The sequence below is a fragment of the Pyricularia oryzae genome (genome assembly GCF_000002495.2).
Source record: "Pyricularia oryzae 70-15 unplaced genomic scaffold supercont8.8_4, whole genome shotgun sequence".
NCBI classification, from domain to species: Eukaryota; Fungi; Ascomycota; class Sordariomycetes; order Magnaporthales; family Pyriculariaceae; genus Pyricularia; species Pyricularia oryzae.
The window spans coordinates 175,425-189,536 of NW_003803357.1; the positions used below are offsets into that span (position 1 = coordinate 175,425).

The following is a 14,112-nucleotide window of genomic DNA, read 5'->3' on the forward strand; positions in this document are numbered from 1 at the left end:
TGGCGCTCCGCGGGGGTTTGTGGGGGGGTTTTTTTTTCGGTTCTTTTTGTATATATTTTTTGTCGTTTCGACTGGAGCGGAGTACATATCAATTCTTTGATGGAACGGCGTGTTCTGTTTTGGTGACTGGAATCGATATTGTGAATGCTGTAAATCCGTGATTGGCGTGTTTCTGGCGTGGTAATCCGACGTGCATCACCCCTTGGGTTTTTGACAGGCATTTTACTTGAAACACATGATCCACAACGTTGGATGAGATGAAATGAAGTCAGGCAAATGGAAACAGCCGCAACTATTTCAAGAACCCTTGACCCTCCCTGGCATGATTTGCACTTACTTTATATTCGAGAAGGACATCACGCCTGGTCTTGATATGCTAATCGGGCTTTCTTGGCAAAGAGGCAAACAAGATGCCTGTCGACACACAGTCATCGCCGCAAAATTGGTGCAGCGCGCGCAGAATAGAGTTCATGACAACGCAGCACAACCTTTGTCCAAAATAAACCCAAACATCCACTGGCAAATCCCCCACCTACTTGCCAGCGTCCCACCCCGTCTCCTTCCCCGTAACCTTGCCCTGCTCCCTGATCATCTTGTCCATAATCACAAAACTCTCCCTCGTCGCATCGACCAGCTTTGCGTGCCGCTTGGTCGGCCCGACCAGGATCTCGTCCTGCGGCTCGTCGCCGGACAAGGCCGCCCAAGTCTCGTTTGTGAAATCGTCCAGCTCCATTCCGAAATCTCCCGCGCCGGCCGCGACCAGGTCCGGCTGCCGCGAGTGCAGCTCCGTCTTGACCGCCGGCGGCACCACCTCAATCACCCGGGTCAGGACCGTCGACGACGACGACGACGAGTCGCCGCCCTCGTCCTCCCGCTGCTGCCGCAGCTGCGCCCGGAGCGTCCAGGCGAACGAGTGCAGCGCCGCCTTGGTCGCGCAGTAGTTGCCGCAGCGCGACATGGGCACCAGCGCCAGCCCCGACGTGACGAGCACCACGGCCGTCGGCTGGCCCCGGGCGCCGAGCGCGGACAGGTGCGGCAGGAAGTGGATGACGGTGTGCACGGGCGAAAGGTAGTTGAGGTTCACCTCGCCCGTGATGGTCTTGGCCAGAGCCGTGCCGTCGGCGCCGGGCTTGGTCAGCGTTGCGAGGTTGGTGGTGTTTTGAACCCCTGCGTTGGCCATGATGCAGTCCAACGTGGGGTATTTGGTTGTCATTCTTGGCGAGGCGGTGTTAGTCTACTGAAAGCAATCGTTCGCGCAGTTCCTGACCAGGGTTGACAGCTAAACACTTACGACTTGGCCCAAGATGCAAGTCCGTCTAGGTCGGCGACGTCGTGCTCCTCCACGCCGATCTTGTCGCCAAATCGCGCCGCCAGCTCGTCGAGTCGGTCGCGGCGCCGACCCACAGCGACTACGAACACGCCATTTTCTACCATGCGCTCCGTCCAGGCCCGGCCGATGCCCGCCGTGGCGCCCGTGATCAGCACGGTCTTGTATGGGAAAGGCATTTTTACTTGATTTCTTTGTTACGCTTTTGCAGCGTAAGCAGTGAATGTATTGGTGCGCGTAGTACGGGCGAGAAATTTGAAGTGGTGATGATATTCTCCGACAAAGTAGACTGTAGAAGTTGGCGGCGGATTTCAAGGGTCCAGGTGGATAAGCCCCGCAGCGGTTCGAATACGTCACCCGAGTATGGATGACGATTGATTGATGGCTTCTGGGATCGCGGGAGAGATTCTCGCGACTGGCTCCACTGCGAACAGCACATCAGAAAAAAAAAAAAAAAAAAAAAAAAAAAGGTCAGAGTTGGAAATGACACCATTTTCGATATTTCGAGCGTTATTTACAAGTGAAAAAGACCTATCAACAGCACTGTGCGCGCCCCGGGTTTAGTCCCACCGCCGCTCGTTCTCAGCTCCGGCGCTTGTTCAGGCTTGTCGTCCTGTAGTTGTTCATGGTAACACTACCGCAGTTATCAACATATGCGCTTCTTAGCTCTGTGCGTGCTGGGAATGAGGCCTGTCAATGCCAGAGGATGAACAACATATATAAATAGCTACACTAGAGTGGTTGACCCACAAGTGGACAGGGCCCTGAAGTGGTCATCTTTCTTTTGCTCGTTTAACCTTTATAACAATCCAACCAAATACCCAATATAAACCAAATTTGGTACGTATATAAAACCAAACAGCCGCTCTTAATGGTATAATAAGGGAAGCACCACGCGAGGCTGCTGTAAGTGGGTTGACAACTATTTTTAGATGGCTTTAGACTAAGCAAACTGTCGACAGGATTGTCGCTGTCTCCCACAGGCCGAATGGGCTGCTTTGGAATCGCGAATTGTCCATCTTGATACCAGGCTCGGAATAAAAACAGGAACTTGCAGCACAGCTCAACGGTGAATGGACGTGAGATCGGAGGTCGAAATATCAGGTGATTATTGAAATACACAAATTCCATCTAGTAAACTATGTGCCTTTTTATTTGGTTGGGATAATTGGAGGGCTGGTTGAGGTTGACGGAAGAGATTACGAGGAAGAAGGGGATTCGGATCTGGAAGAGAATGAACGAGTTGATTGGCAGGGTTTTTCAGAAGGCCGCCAAATGATGAACGACGGCACATGTTGGAGCGACTCAACTAGATATAATTGGTTTATATATACCACAATTATAATCCGCAAGCCATTCGGGGATTTTGTAGGGGATTTGCTACCATAATAGAGAACGAAAAAGCTGTCGATGTGATTTCCCTGCCTCCCATTACTACAGTCACAGAATGGTGCCATTCGACACCAGCATGACTATCGCATGTCATTTGGATCGATTTCCAAAATGACTCGAAGATACCACGGCCAAAATGTGTCACGGACATATCGATGTAGATTTTGCAGTCCACATATAATCTTGTACGTACCCACGACGCTCTGGGTCGTGCCAAAGGCGTATTCGCGCCAAAGGATGGTCTTGTCGCCTTGGCGGGAGGTAGCAGCCAGATACCAGGAGTGGCCACGAATAAGTATCGCTGGGATGTATGGGAGTGTTCCGAGTAGGCGGTCCGATTCGGCCACGGCACGCTCCGCACAACTCACTGAACCATCATTTGCCCCCTCGCCACCGCCGCCGCCATCCTCAGAGGGCGTTGTGTCAATCGAGTATTTTTGTAAAAGCCGACCCTCCAAGAGCTGCGACCACATGTTCCACTGTGCGGCCTGCCAAGTGCCAACTTGAAGTGTTTGTCGCTGTTCGTCGCCGCCGCTCCTTTTGACTTCGATGCTGATCACGATTGGGACGTCCAGTAGCGGGGGGGCGTCGCTATGGTTGATGGATGAGCCGGGAAGCCTTGTGCGCAAGACATCGATGGCTTTTTTCGCAGCGACAGCGGTTGGGTCCACTAAGTTGGATGGACATGCGACGAGACACAAATCTACCATCCTCGATTTCTGGCTGGCGAGAGGACTATACCTGCGAGTAGCTTTGGCGTGAGTTCTAAAGATAATATAATCAGCGGTGCAGTTATATATGCTGGGAGGTGAGAGACGTACGTGATGAGCACGTCCAGCAGATCACTGGCGGGCCCTCTTTTCCCGTTGAGAGCAAGACGCAGGAGCGGGAAATGGACGCCGGATATCCAACCATCTTCGTATTCGACCCTCGAATTGCAGCGACGTGCGTCCTCCACAATGTCCATCACCTCAGAGACTGACGGAGTCGGGCCTAGTAAATCACGCGACTCGTTCGGAACAAACATGTGTTGATAAATCTCGAAGGTGCGTCTGGTTTCTGCCTCTTTTTTAAGGGCATCCTGTATGAGAGAGATAAGCGTTAAAAAGGAACAACAAAAGTGGCAACCACTGTGCTAACCTTTATCCGCTCTGGGAAGATGCCGACGCTACCCTCTTGAATGCTTTCCATAACTTTAAGCATATCAAACAGCATCGGTGGCAATGCTTCCGTCAGGGCCAGGGGTTGCGTGACAAGGGCACCGGGGCCCAGGGCAAGCCTCGCCAATTCCTTACTTGGAGAGTGCTGGCCCGACCTTGTAGAGACGCCAGAGCTCGTGGCCGACTGGACACTACTCGATTCCCATGCTGCCTGGGGTGTAGAAAAGAGCCGAGGAGGGGCGAGTATTGAGCAAGCTGGGTAATCTCCTCGTTGTCGTGGTGTAGTTTCCAGGTCGACCGGTGCGTCGTCGTCCCCATCTTCCGCTGCTGCCCGGCGCTTCCTCCTCGTCGGGGTCCGGGTACTTATGCGGGAGACGGCGCTTATCGAAGGCGGGGGAGAGGCAAGGGCGTGACGGTTAGTGACGGCGGAAGACCGTTTGCGCTTCTTAGGTGGCGCGATCTGGATGGAAGGCGGGTTCAAAAGAGGCTGTTCGCAAACTGGAATGACCTGTTCGAGCCAGGTTAAAATGCTGTCGTCACCGCGTCTGGCGATTTGAGCCATTAATCAAACGGAGACAGGAGGATCGCGACGAAATTGTGGTGAAGAGATGATTGCTGCGGTTTGATGGCCGATGGATCATGTATTTGAAAATAACGTATTGTGCCGCTCGGAAAACATTGATGATGACCAAGGTTCAATTGATTGATTACAGGCGGGCTGCGAGGCATTGCCATGGTAACAATGACGGTATATCGATAAGGCTACAGTGGGCCGTGCATATAATACAATTAAGTCCGGAGCTACTACACCGTGCCCCATGCACACATAGTCTCAGGGCTCATCCCTGAAGCCTGAGATCCACAATTGAACCTGTGGCTCAATTGCGGCTTTGCGATGTACCTGTGGGTCCACGCAACGATCGCTTCGGCTCAGCGCGCTATCTTTTCCGCCAATGTAATCGGTGGAAAAGCCATGTGGCTGGTAAGGTACATGGAGCGCACGGGCCCCTGCGCAGCCGGGGTCTAGGCTGAGCACTGAGACTACTGCCATTTACAATTCATGGGATATACCCACCTATAATAATTCGATCTGGTGTGCCATAGATTTTCTCCATCGTTAACCCCGTCCTCTCCTACCCAGCCCTTGTGCGGCCTTACTCACAATATCTGCCTAGTCCGGTGAATCAAACTCGCATCAATTGGCACCCACATGGCAGCTCCTCCGAATACGGTCAAAACCAATTGGCATATCTTTACATGGAATTGTCTCACGTGGTATATTTAGATTACCGCACGCTCATATCCCTTTTCCGCCTGCCCCGTATTATACACCTAGATTGATCTGTCAATTTACAGGGAAGACGCGTACTTTCTCACTACACAGCCTTGTTCCTTGCAACTTTGCAATTATGGACTGGATCTAAATCCAAGTGAAAACTTTAGCTCTTCTGAAAAAAGTAAATGAAAAAAAAAAAAAAAAAAAAAAAAAAAAAAAAAACACGTATAAAATAATTAGTTGTGCTTCCCCGCTCTGTCAGTTTTCCTTTTAATCTAATGCATTATGCATAGCAGCAATCTGGAATCACGAATTTAATACCGGGGACATACCTTTCTTCTAATTTCACTCGTTTATAAATATTGACCTAAATCTGTTTCTTCCACAATCGCTCAAAACTTTCCAACATCATGAAGATTTCCGCTCTTTTCATGTTCGCTGTGTCTCTCACGCTGGGTGCCGCAACCGAGGGTATATCCCCCCTCAACCTCGCACCAACCGCGATTGCTTCATGCGTTAGCTAAAGTTTTCATCTTTCCTGTATAGCAGTGTTCTCGAATGGAGTGCATGCCGAGCTGGCCACCCGTGGCGTTCAGCTCCCTGCAGAAGGCAGATATCTGGGTAAGTTGACACGCCTGTATTGAAACGATAGATGTGCGGAATGCTGACGCCGAGATCATGACTATATTATTTAGCCAAGAAGGTAGTGAAGCTCCTCCGCAGAAAGGCCGGTAGCAGCTCCAGCAAGCCAGGCTCTTACCGCGACACTACTGGAGATGTTTGCTTTATCGGTTTCCACCTTGGATTATGCGATGGGCTTGGCACTTGTACGGCTGGGGATGAAAAAAAGGAGACTGCTTTCTGTATTTAGAATCATGAGAGAACAGGTTAATCTCCAATGTTTACGCTGCCAAAGAGATGGATCATGGATGAGCGGTGTCTGCAGGGACGAGATGCTTCGGGGAGTTATGAATGATTCTGGGTTCTTGGTTTATATTTTTGGATGATACCTGTGCAGGTCTTACCTGTTTAGCGTCCTATAACTGCCATCTTGGGGAAAATAGTAGCTGAATAAATATTCTGTTTACATATCGACTCTACCGTGTATGCGGCGGTGGCCGACACAGTGGCAGGCTGCACTAGGGGAAAGAGGACCGCCACTGCTTAGAACTGAATTTAATTTACGAGCGAGTTGGACAATGCGTTGGACTTTAGTACGGCGGCTTGGGAGACAGGAAACAAGAATAAAGCCGGACAACAATGCTTGTTTCCGAGCTTTACTTGATTAAGCTCTAGGTCCCCGCAACACCTTACTGGGATTCTCTTCCCGATGCAGTTTGCAAGGTTTGGTCGGCTAAGCAAGGGCTTTGGGCTTCGTTTAAACGTTGTTAAGACCTCTTTCGAAGTCCTAAAAGGCAATCAGAATTGCGCATTTGTAGAAAGTGAAGAGAACAGGAAAGGAAAGACATCACCAAAAAAAGAAAAGAAAAAAAAAAGAAATTCAACAACAAGGATCTCCTAGGGGTCACCGGCATGAATACTGATTTGGACCTCGCTGTATTGGCACTGGAGCAAATTCTTTGAATTTAGGATCCAAGGCGTCCGAGACGCATCTTTTTGCCTCCAGGAATGGAAGTCGTTGCTGTCTTTGCTCTTAGCTAGGACTCCGCTCAGGAAACCCACCCTTTGCTCCACCCACAACACTCTGCCTTTCGCCCCTAAATTGGGGTCGTGATGCCATAGCTGCTACCCTCGACCGGAATTCGAGAGAACACGGCGCCTAGAACCTGGAAGCTTGGCACATCACGAATCGGTCTCGAAATATGGCTTTTTCCTTGGTATGTATTCAATTACGCCATCGCTATTTGCGCCAATCCAGTGGACAGGCTCTTGTTACCAAAGTCAAGCACCGCACTCGGTTCATGTGCCACAAGCCACCCTCCGTCACGCTCCCCCATCGTCGACTAAATTCCTTTCAATCCCCAGCTCAATGCGGCATACACCAAGGCTGCAATGGTCGTGCGCGCAGATGCATTGTCGCGTAGGGTGCTTGTTGGGACAACATTTACTATCGTGCTTGGGTTGGGATCACTAGTCGGATAGATGTGCGTGCGATCCAGGCGCTTTACGTACCAGGCACCCTTGGACCCAGGCAACCCTTAATTTTGTGTTTGAACAGATTTCAACTCTTTCGATTGAGAATGCCAAGTACTTAACAGTTTTGCTCTTTTTGGCGAGCACAAAAATGTGTCACGGCTCCTGACACAGTTCGAAGTTTTTACTGAAAAGATTTTTTTAGATTCAAAATAACGCAGCAAGTCTATACAGCAAGTAAATCGTAAAGTACAAAATGAAGCTCTGAACCTATCACTTAATAGGTCCGACCAACTAAACCTAGTCCTGGTTTTATTCCTCAGTGGGGTCCCCTGGCCCCTGCAAATCAGGCTACTTCACGCTCGGAACCTCCACAGGCTCAGCTGCCCCTGGTTAGAAACACAAGCCCCAGTGGGTGTCACTAGGGCTCTTGACCAATAGCGGGCTCGGCGGAGGTTCAAGCACGGAAGTGAACCTTCGGGCGCCCGGCGTAATGCTTATGCCTGTTTTCGTTGCGATCAGGCGAAGCCGGAGGACTCGGGAAATCGAAAACACTGACGGGGCTGCCCGGGTCCGATGGAGCGGCCAACACCGGGGCAGTGACGGCCATTAGGGCCAGAAGCTGCGAAAATTTGGAGAATTGCATAGTTAAATAATATTGACAATACAAAGTGAAAGTTGAAAAACAAAGTAGAAGAGAGTTGGAAGGAGTAGCAAGGCAAAGAAACCCCGAATGTATGATAATAATGATTTTTAATAAGGTTGAGTTCAAGAAGGGTTATAACGGTTGGGATATGATTCCCCTTTTATATTGTTGATACCAGTCTTGATAAACAGATTTATATCGTTCACCCTCCTGTCCTGTGTTTGCTATTGTGGTAGGGTAGGAATGGACCTCCTTGTCCAGTTGTGGGCGGCGCGCGATATGCCGTGGGTTTGCATGCTTTTGGTAATGTTTCCTAGCAGGCTGCAAAGTACCTGTGGGCCGCAACTTTCAAAGTTCCCGAAATTGGTTAATGCTGCCTCAACGCGCGAAGTTCAATCTTGTGTCGAGAATGTCAAAAATCTTTCGCCTGGTCCCGTAGTTGAGATTGCCGGCGATGCCGCATGCGCTTCTAACCACCAAACAACACCTTGGTCGAGTTTGGTATTAGTCAGGAAATAGGGGTTGCAAAAAAATCAAAGTATCAGGGCCGGGTCAAATAAGTGGGTGCCGTAATATATTCTAATTATGATGAGCCGAATACCTAGTAGGCTATCGTAAACTCTTACTGGCTTTAATCCTGCTAACTTTAGTTTCACGCTTTTAGCACCCGAACCTGGATACTTGGAAGTCGCAAGAAACTGGGCCAGAAGTTGTAATTGCATTAATAGCGCCATATTCTTATGGATCGAGGTAACGACTCGTGCGGTCGTAGTTAAAGCCTTGTTTATATCTTTATGCATCTCTTAAGGATTGGGAATGTGTGGTCCCGGATCGTCCGCGTACGGTCATGCCGATCCTTAGAGGCATTAACTTATATGCGCTTAAATTACGCAAATCCACATAAGATTTTTAAGTAGTTAAACAACCTTAAAATAACAGACAAGAATTCATTATTTTGTGTGGTGTGCCACCCATTTCTTGATTTTATTAAGAAAATAAGCAGTGTTGCATTAGTTTAATCAGCCTTATTCTTATATAGAGAGATAACGCCTGCTCTGAAACATTGCTTTCTAGTTTATTACGGGGAAGCAAAATGCCGAATAGCTCATATTTGCGACGGTAAAACAAGTTAATGATTTACGTACTTTTCCTGGCACCCAATATCAACTGTCGCAAAGTAACTCAAACCACATAATGCCCGAGTACCTGCCATCTGATTATTAGCCTCCCATCGTCATTAGAAAATCAAGTTTTTTTTCGGCTTTAACTGCTAAAATTAAAGACACGAGTTTATCTCCGATCTTTCCGTCAAAAAGGGCTTCAAGGTATCCATGCGTTAGCAGGGCGTTAAATCTGCAGCCACTGGTCCCGACAGAGTAGTAGTAGTAGTAGTAGTAGTAGTAGTTAACGCCGGGCTCGGCCCGGCTTGTTAGCCGGCCGTTAGCAACCTCCCGAGGGGTATCTCGGCGCGCGTTCTATCTTCTTTATTTACACAGGGGGAAAACAAGGAGGGCAGAGGCGGATCGTGCCTGACCGGGTTCGGGCCCGGTCCTGCTTAGGGGGATAGTTCACTGACGCGACCCCGTGCCTAAGGTGCACGGAGGGTTCGTCTGACGGCTTGTGCCGTGAAGTGTGGGTGAAAAGGCAGTAAGTCTATTCCTCGTCTGAGTTCGAGTCGTTTACGATCGGTGTCCCTAGGCGTAAAGTGCGTTCGTGGCGCGCGGGGCGCTGGCGGGCCGCTCTGGGGCGGGCGCTGAAGTAGTTGGTGGCTATCGAAAACGCCTCAAAGCTTTTCGGTTGCCCGAGGCTTGTCTGGAAGAATTTGCGGCGTTGGGCGCGGTCTGGCGGCCCGACCGGCCGGTCGTTGTCAGGCCACGGCCAGTTTCTCCACACCGCCCGCGAAAAGCGGCAGTGCACCGGGTGTTCAGGGGAGGTCCGCTTCCAGCACCAGGCACACGAGGTGTTTGCATCCTGGTGGTTGAAACGGTCATGGTAGGCTTTGAAATCGCCGTGGCCGGTCCTCATGGCCAAATAATGGCCCAGTAGGGGTCTTGGCAAACGCAGTTCCTCGGGCTCCTTTCTCGGTGTATATTGGAATTTCCATTCCCTATATGCGGGGGACCGTTCACAGAGTTCTTTACGCCACCAGTCCTTCTCTATATTCGAAAGAATGGCTCTGAGGACCGTGCCGGCACCGCTATACGTGGTTTGCTGAGCCCTCGGGTCTGGGTCCGGCGGTCCGGCGGAGCCGGCCTTGGCCAGCTCGTCAGCCCGGTCGTTTCCCGGGATTCCCTGGTGCCCAGGGCACCAACGGACCCGAACCTCGGTACCTTGTTTTCGGAGTAGATCGACAAGGTTATGGAACTCCAGAAAGGCCCATTGGGACGAACGCGGCGCGTCGCCTCTAAGACCCCAAATAACCGAGGTGCTGTCCACACAAATCCAGATCCGGGCGCCTGGCTGGGCCTTGGCTGCCGCCTGTAGCCCTTTTAGGGCGCCAATCGCCTCGGCGTCGAAAACGTGGCTTTCCGGCGTAATAGATGCGGAGCCTGCGGCAAATTCCAGGCCCGCCCTAAAAGCGGCCCATCCGTACCCTATTTGGACGCAGTTGTTTTCGTGTTTTTCCGAACCATCCGTATATACCACGATATCGTCAGGTGATACCATGTCCAGCCATTCGATAAAGCGGCGGGCCGCTTCCTCTTTCGGGACTCCTCCGGTGGGGTCAGTGCGAGAATCCGGGGCATTGCGAGGTGCGCGCAACTCTAGTCTCCGGATCCGCGGGAGAAGTTGTGCAGCCGTTTGCAGGGTCGTGGCCGAATGGCCCGAGTTGCGGGCACGAGGTGTTTCACGCAGGCGGCTGACAAGGGGGTGCCCCTTGTCCGCGAGCCTTAGTCGGGCGCCGTATTTCAGGCGGGTGTAGGCCAGCGCGACGCGGGCCGAGGGTAGTCCTGCGTCCCTGAGAACAGTGGACGAGGGGGTGGTTTTATACGCCGGGAGGATTGCCCGTGCCGCTAAAACCAGCGGTTTGTTCAATGCTTTGAGGAGTCCTCTTTGCTTGTGCGCTGGGTTGTACCATGCCTCGGCTGCGTAGGTGGCCGAGGAACCCACGCATGCCACCGCTGCCTTGCGAAGTGCAGCCGCAGGCGGTCCGTATCTTACTGCCCCAAAGCTCTTGAGGTGGGCAGCGACCGCCATTGCTTTGGCAGCCCTTTCGGCCACGTGGCGGCGCCCGTCTAACCGTCGGCTGAACCAAAAACCAAGCCAACGCATGCCCGGGTAGCGCTCGGCCCCGGAGGCGCTTTGTCCGCGTCGACCGCCCGGTAGTTGGACCGGGGTAACCGTTCTACCATTAATCCGGATTTCCGGGTTGCGACCGTGCCTTTTCTTAGTAATATGGATCACCTCTGTCTTTTCCGCTGCAAAATGGATCTTCTCTTCCGCCGCAATTTCGTGCATATCCCGGAGTTTATCTTCCAGCCAACGTACGTTTTCCTCCAACGAGGGTGACGATTTCCATGTAAGCACGTCGTCTGCGTATGCCAACCGCCACTTCGTACCGTTTTTGACGAGATACGCCAAATATAGCATATATAGGATTGGGGAAAGGGGAGACCCTTGCGGGGTGCCGCACCCAAACCGCCTAAAGCCCGTGGTCGTACCCTCCAGCCGGACTCGGGCCTGGCGGTCGTTTAAAAAGTTAATCACGAACCTGAGGAGCATTTTACTAAACCCAAGGCTCCGCATTTTCCGTATTAATCGCCCATGGAGGAGGGCGTCGAAGGCGCCTTGGACGTCGCATGCGACAAGGGTAACTTCCTCCCCGCGAGCTAAAGCCTGCTCGATATCGTGGGCGAGGGCACAAACCAAATCCGTCGCCGATCGCTTGGGTAGGGCACCGCCGTGGGTGCAGCTAAGGAGCCCGTTGTCGTGTATGGCCCAAGCTATCCGGCGTGCAACGAGCCTCTCGAGGCCTTTTCCGATGCAGGAAAGGAGGGCTATAGGCCGCCAGGATCGAACGCTGCTCCGGTCTTTCTTCCCCGTTTTCGGTAGCATCGCGACTTCGGCCTTCTTCCAAGGCGCTGGGAAATGTCCGAGTTCCAGGCAACGTTGGTAGAGCCTGCGCACCGGCTCGGCCAACGAAGCCCATCCGGCTTTTAGTAGCCGGACGGTTATTCCGTCGATGCCCGGGGACGTGCTCGTAACCCCAATGCAGGAGCGCTCCGCCTCTTCCGCACTAACCTGGGTGTCCCAAGGGATTTTAGCCTCGTCCGGCGACCAGGCCTCCAAGGGGTCTCCCTGCAGGTCATCCTCCGCCGAAAATCGGCCAAGCACCTCCCGTTGCAGTGCTTCCGCTTTTGCTAAAGGCTCGCTCACTTGCTCGCCGTTAATAACCAGCGGCGGGGACCGGAGGCGTGGTCCGGCTCCCAGCCAGCCCACCATGTTCCACAAATCCTTATCGTCGCGCAGTTGGTCGATCCGGTGCCTCCAGTACTCCCGCTTCGCGGCCCGCACCCCTTTCGTATAGGCTTTTTCCTCGGCAGAGGCGTCTGCCCTATTTACAGCGCTCCGTTTAACCCGCTGGAATTCGGACCAGAGCCGCTGGCAGTTTTCGGTCCACCAGGGAGCCGAGCTGTCCCTTTTTCCCGCCGGCGTACCCACGACCCACGTCACTTGCTCCCATAAAGTTGTAAATTCAGCTACCCACGCGTCCAATGCGTAGCCATCGGCCGCGGATCCCGGGTCCGGCATGTCTTGCATGCCAAAAGCAAGTAGCTCCGCGAACTTTGGTAACCGGTCGTCCCTAACCGAAACGTTGATCGCCTCCGGGCGGGGGGCGCCGCGCGTCCGCAGCGTGGTATAAAGAGATTCGTGGTCGGAGCCTGTGTAAAGATTGCTGTCAACCACAGTAACTGTGCTGGGGAGGTTGGAAAAAACCATATCCAATAAACCCCCATCGCGGTGGGTGGGCACGCCGATATTTCCTGTAAAACGCATGCCCTGGGCTTGCGCCCATGCCGTCAGTTGATCCCCTCCGCGTGCGTTTGTGCGGCCTGGCTGGTATGTAGCAGCCGCTACGTTGAAATCGCCGCCTAGCACCGTGGGTCCATTTGGCACGGTATTGTATACCATTTCCAGCGCGGCCTCAGTGCCCGGAGCCCTATATACGTTAATAAACAATATTCCGTTAATTTCGAGCCAGAGTACGTCCCGCGTATTTTGGCCCTGCGGTAACCGTCGTTGTGCGGCCCCTAGGGCTGCCCCCTTCTTTACGTAAGTGAGCACCCGAGGCCGGAGCCCAGTCATGGCTTCGTAAATGTTTGCGTGCTATTTGTCCACTGGCGCAAAAACATTATAGCCCGGGTGCGTTTGTGTATTCGTATTTAGCCCGCACCATGGCTCTTAAACGTTAACCAGGTCCACTTTTCTCTGGTGGCACAACTCCAATAGGCTCAGATGCACACCCATCCTTTTACCTACGTTGGCCCAAACTACGTCGAGGCATTCCCGCTGCATATTGCCGAGCGAGTATTTCGTCATATTAATCGACGGATTGCTTCTAAGTTTATCCCATCAGCGGGGCAAGGTTCGGCAGCCGCTGCGTCCTCCTCCATTTCGGCTGCCCAAACGATTTCGTCGTGCACGCGTTCCTGTTCAACCTGCAGGAAGTTGCGGATGTCCGCCCCTGCCGCCTCGCATGGCCGCGCTCTTTTGTTTGAAATGCTCGATCGGGAGCTCGAGGTTTGCGAATGCTGCGATGAGGTGCTTAGGACCGGGATTGCAGGTGCTGGCTCTCGGCGGGCCGTTTCGGCCCGGTCGTTAATAATCGCGGCACGGTTGGCACGTCCGATTCTGCGAATCCCTTTAAGTTTACGCTGTGAAGGTCGTTCAAACTTCCCATTTACCACCAAAGGTCGGGCAGGGCAATTCTTATGTCCGGATGGGAAATGGCCGTGGCAATTAACGCATTTGGGGGCTGCCTTGCACGGCTCTTCCTCTGTCGCATGTTTTGTTTCACCACATATGCCGCAACGCGTTTGCCGTACGCAGCGACGTATTTCGCAATATCCCTGGCAACCGTCGTGGTGGTGTGTAATTTTGCGTGATTTTTCAACCTTCCGCGCACGTTTCGACACTCCAAAAAGCTAAAAGGGCTTTACGGGTTGAAGGAAGGACACTATCCACGTGCCCTTAACCGTATGTGGGTCGTAACCAT

The 14,112-nt window shown here is 52.4% G+C and overlaps 4 protein-coding genes across 4 annotated transcripts in view; 2 read left to right on the forward strand and 2 right to left on the reverse strand.

Moving 5' to 3' along the window:
* Positions 1–66: 66 nt before the first annotated feature.
* On the reverse strand, positions 67–1,625 carry MGG_10233 (uncharacterized protein). The gene is made up of 2 exons (XM_016990494.1): positions 1,292–1,625; positions 67–1,214 (listed from the first exon to the last, which is right to left on the reverse strand). The coding sequence occupies exons 1-2, from the start codon at positions 1,504–1,506 to the stop codon at positions 533–535; spliced, it is 897 nt and encodes a 298-aa protein (XP_016846051.1). The 5' UTR covers positions 1,507–1,625; the 3' UTR covers positions 67–532.
* Positions 1,626–2,397: 772 nt separating this feature from the next.
* On the reverse strand, positions 2,398–4,563 carry MGG_10232 (uncharacterized protein). Its single transcript, XM_016990493.1, has 3 exons — positions 3,860–4,563; positions 3,541–3,800; positions 2,398–3,484 (listed from the first exon to the last, which is right to left on the reverse strand). The coding sequence occupies exons 1-3, from the start codon at positions 4,439–4,441 to the stop codon at positions 2,800–2,802; spliced, it is 1,527 nt and encodes a 508-aa protein (XP_016846052.1). The 5' UTR covers positions 4,442–4,563; the 3' UTR covers positions 2,398–2,799.
* Positions 4,564–5,565: 1,002 nt separating this feature from the next.
* MGG_10231 (uncharacterized protein) lies at positions 5,566–6,026 on the forward strand (the record flags this gene model as incomplete). Its single annotated transcript, XM_016990492.1, has 3 exons — positions 5,566–5,626; positions 5,702–5,776; positions 5,851–6,026. 3 exons carry the CDS (start codon positions 5,566–5,568, stop codon positions 6,024–6,026), a joined length of 312 nt encoding a protein of 103 aa, XP_016846053.1.
* A 7,817-nt stretch (positions 6,027–13,843) lies between these two features.
* The window catches only part of MGG_18124 (uncharacterized protein), a gene marked incomplete at both ends in the record, with an annotated part of 1,277 nt that continues 1,008 nt past the window's right edge, over positions 13,844–14,112 (forward strand). The window contains one exon of the mRNA XM_016990585.1: positions 13,844–13,984. Within this exon, the coding sequence (XP_016846054.1) occupies positions 13,844–13,984 (141 nt within the window). The remainder of the gene's footprint in view (positions 13,985–14,112) is intronic.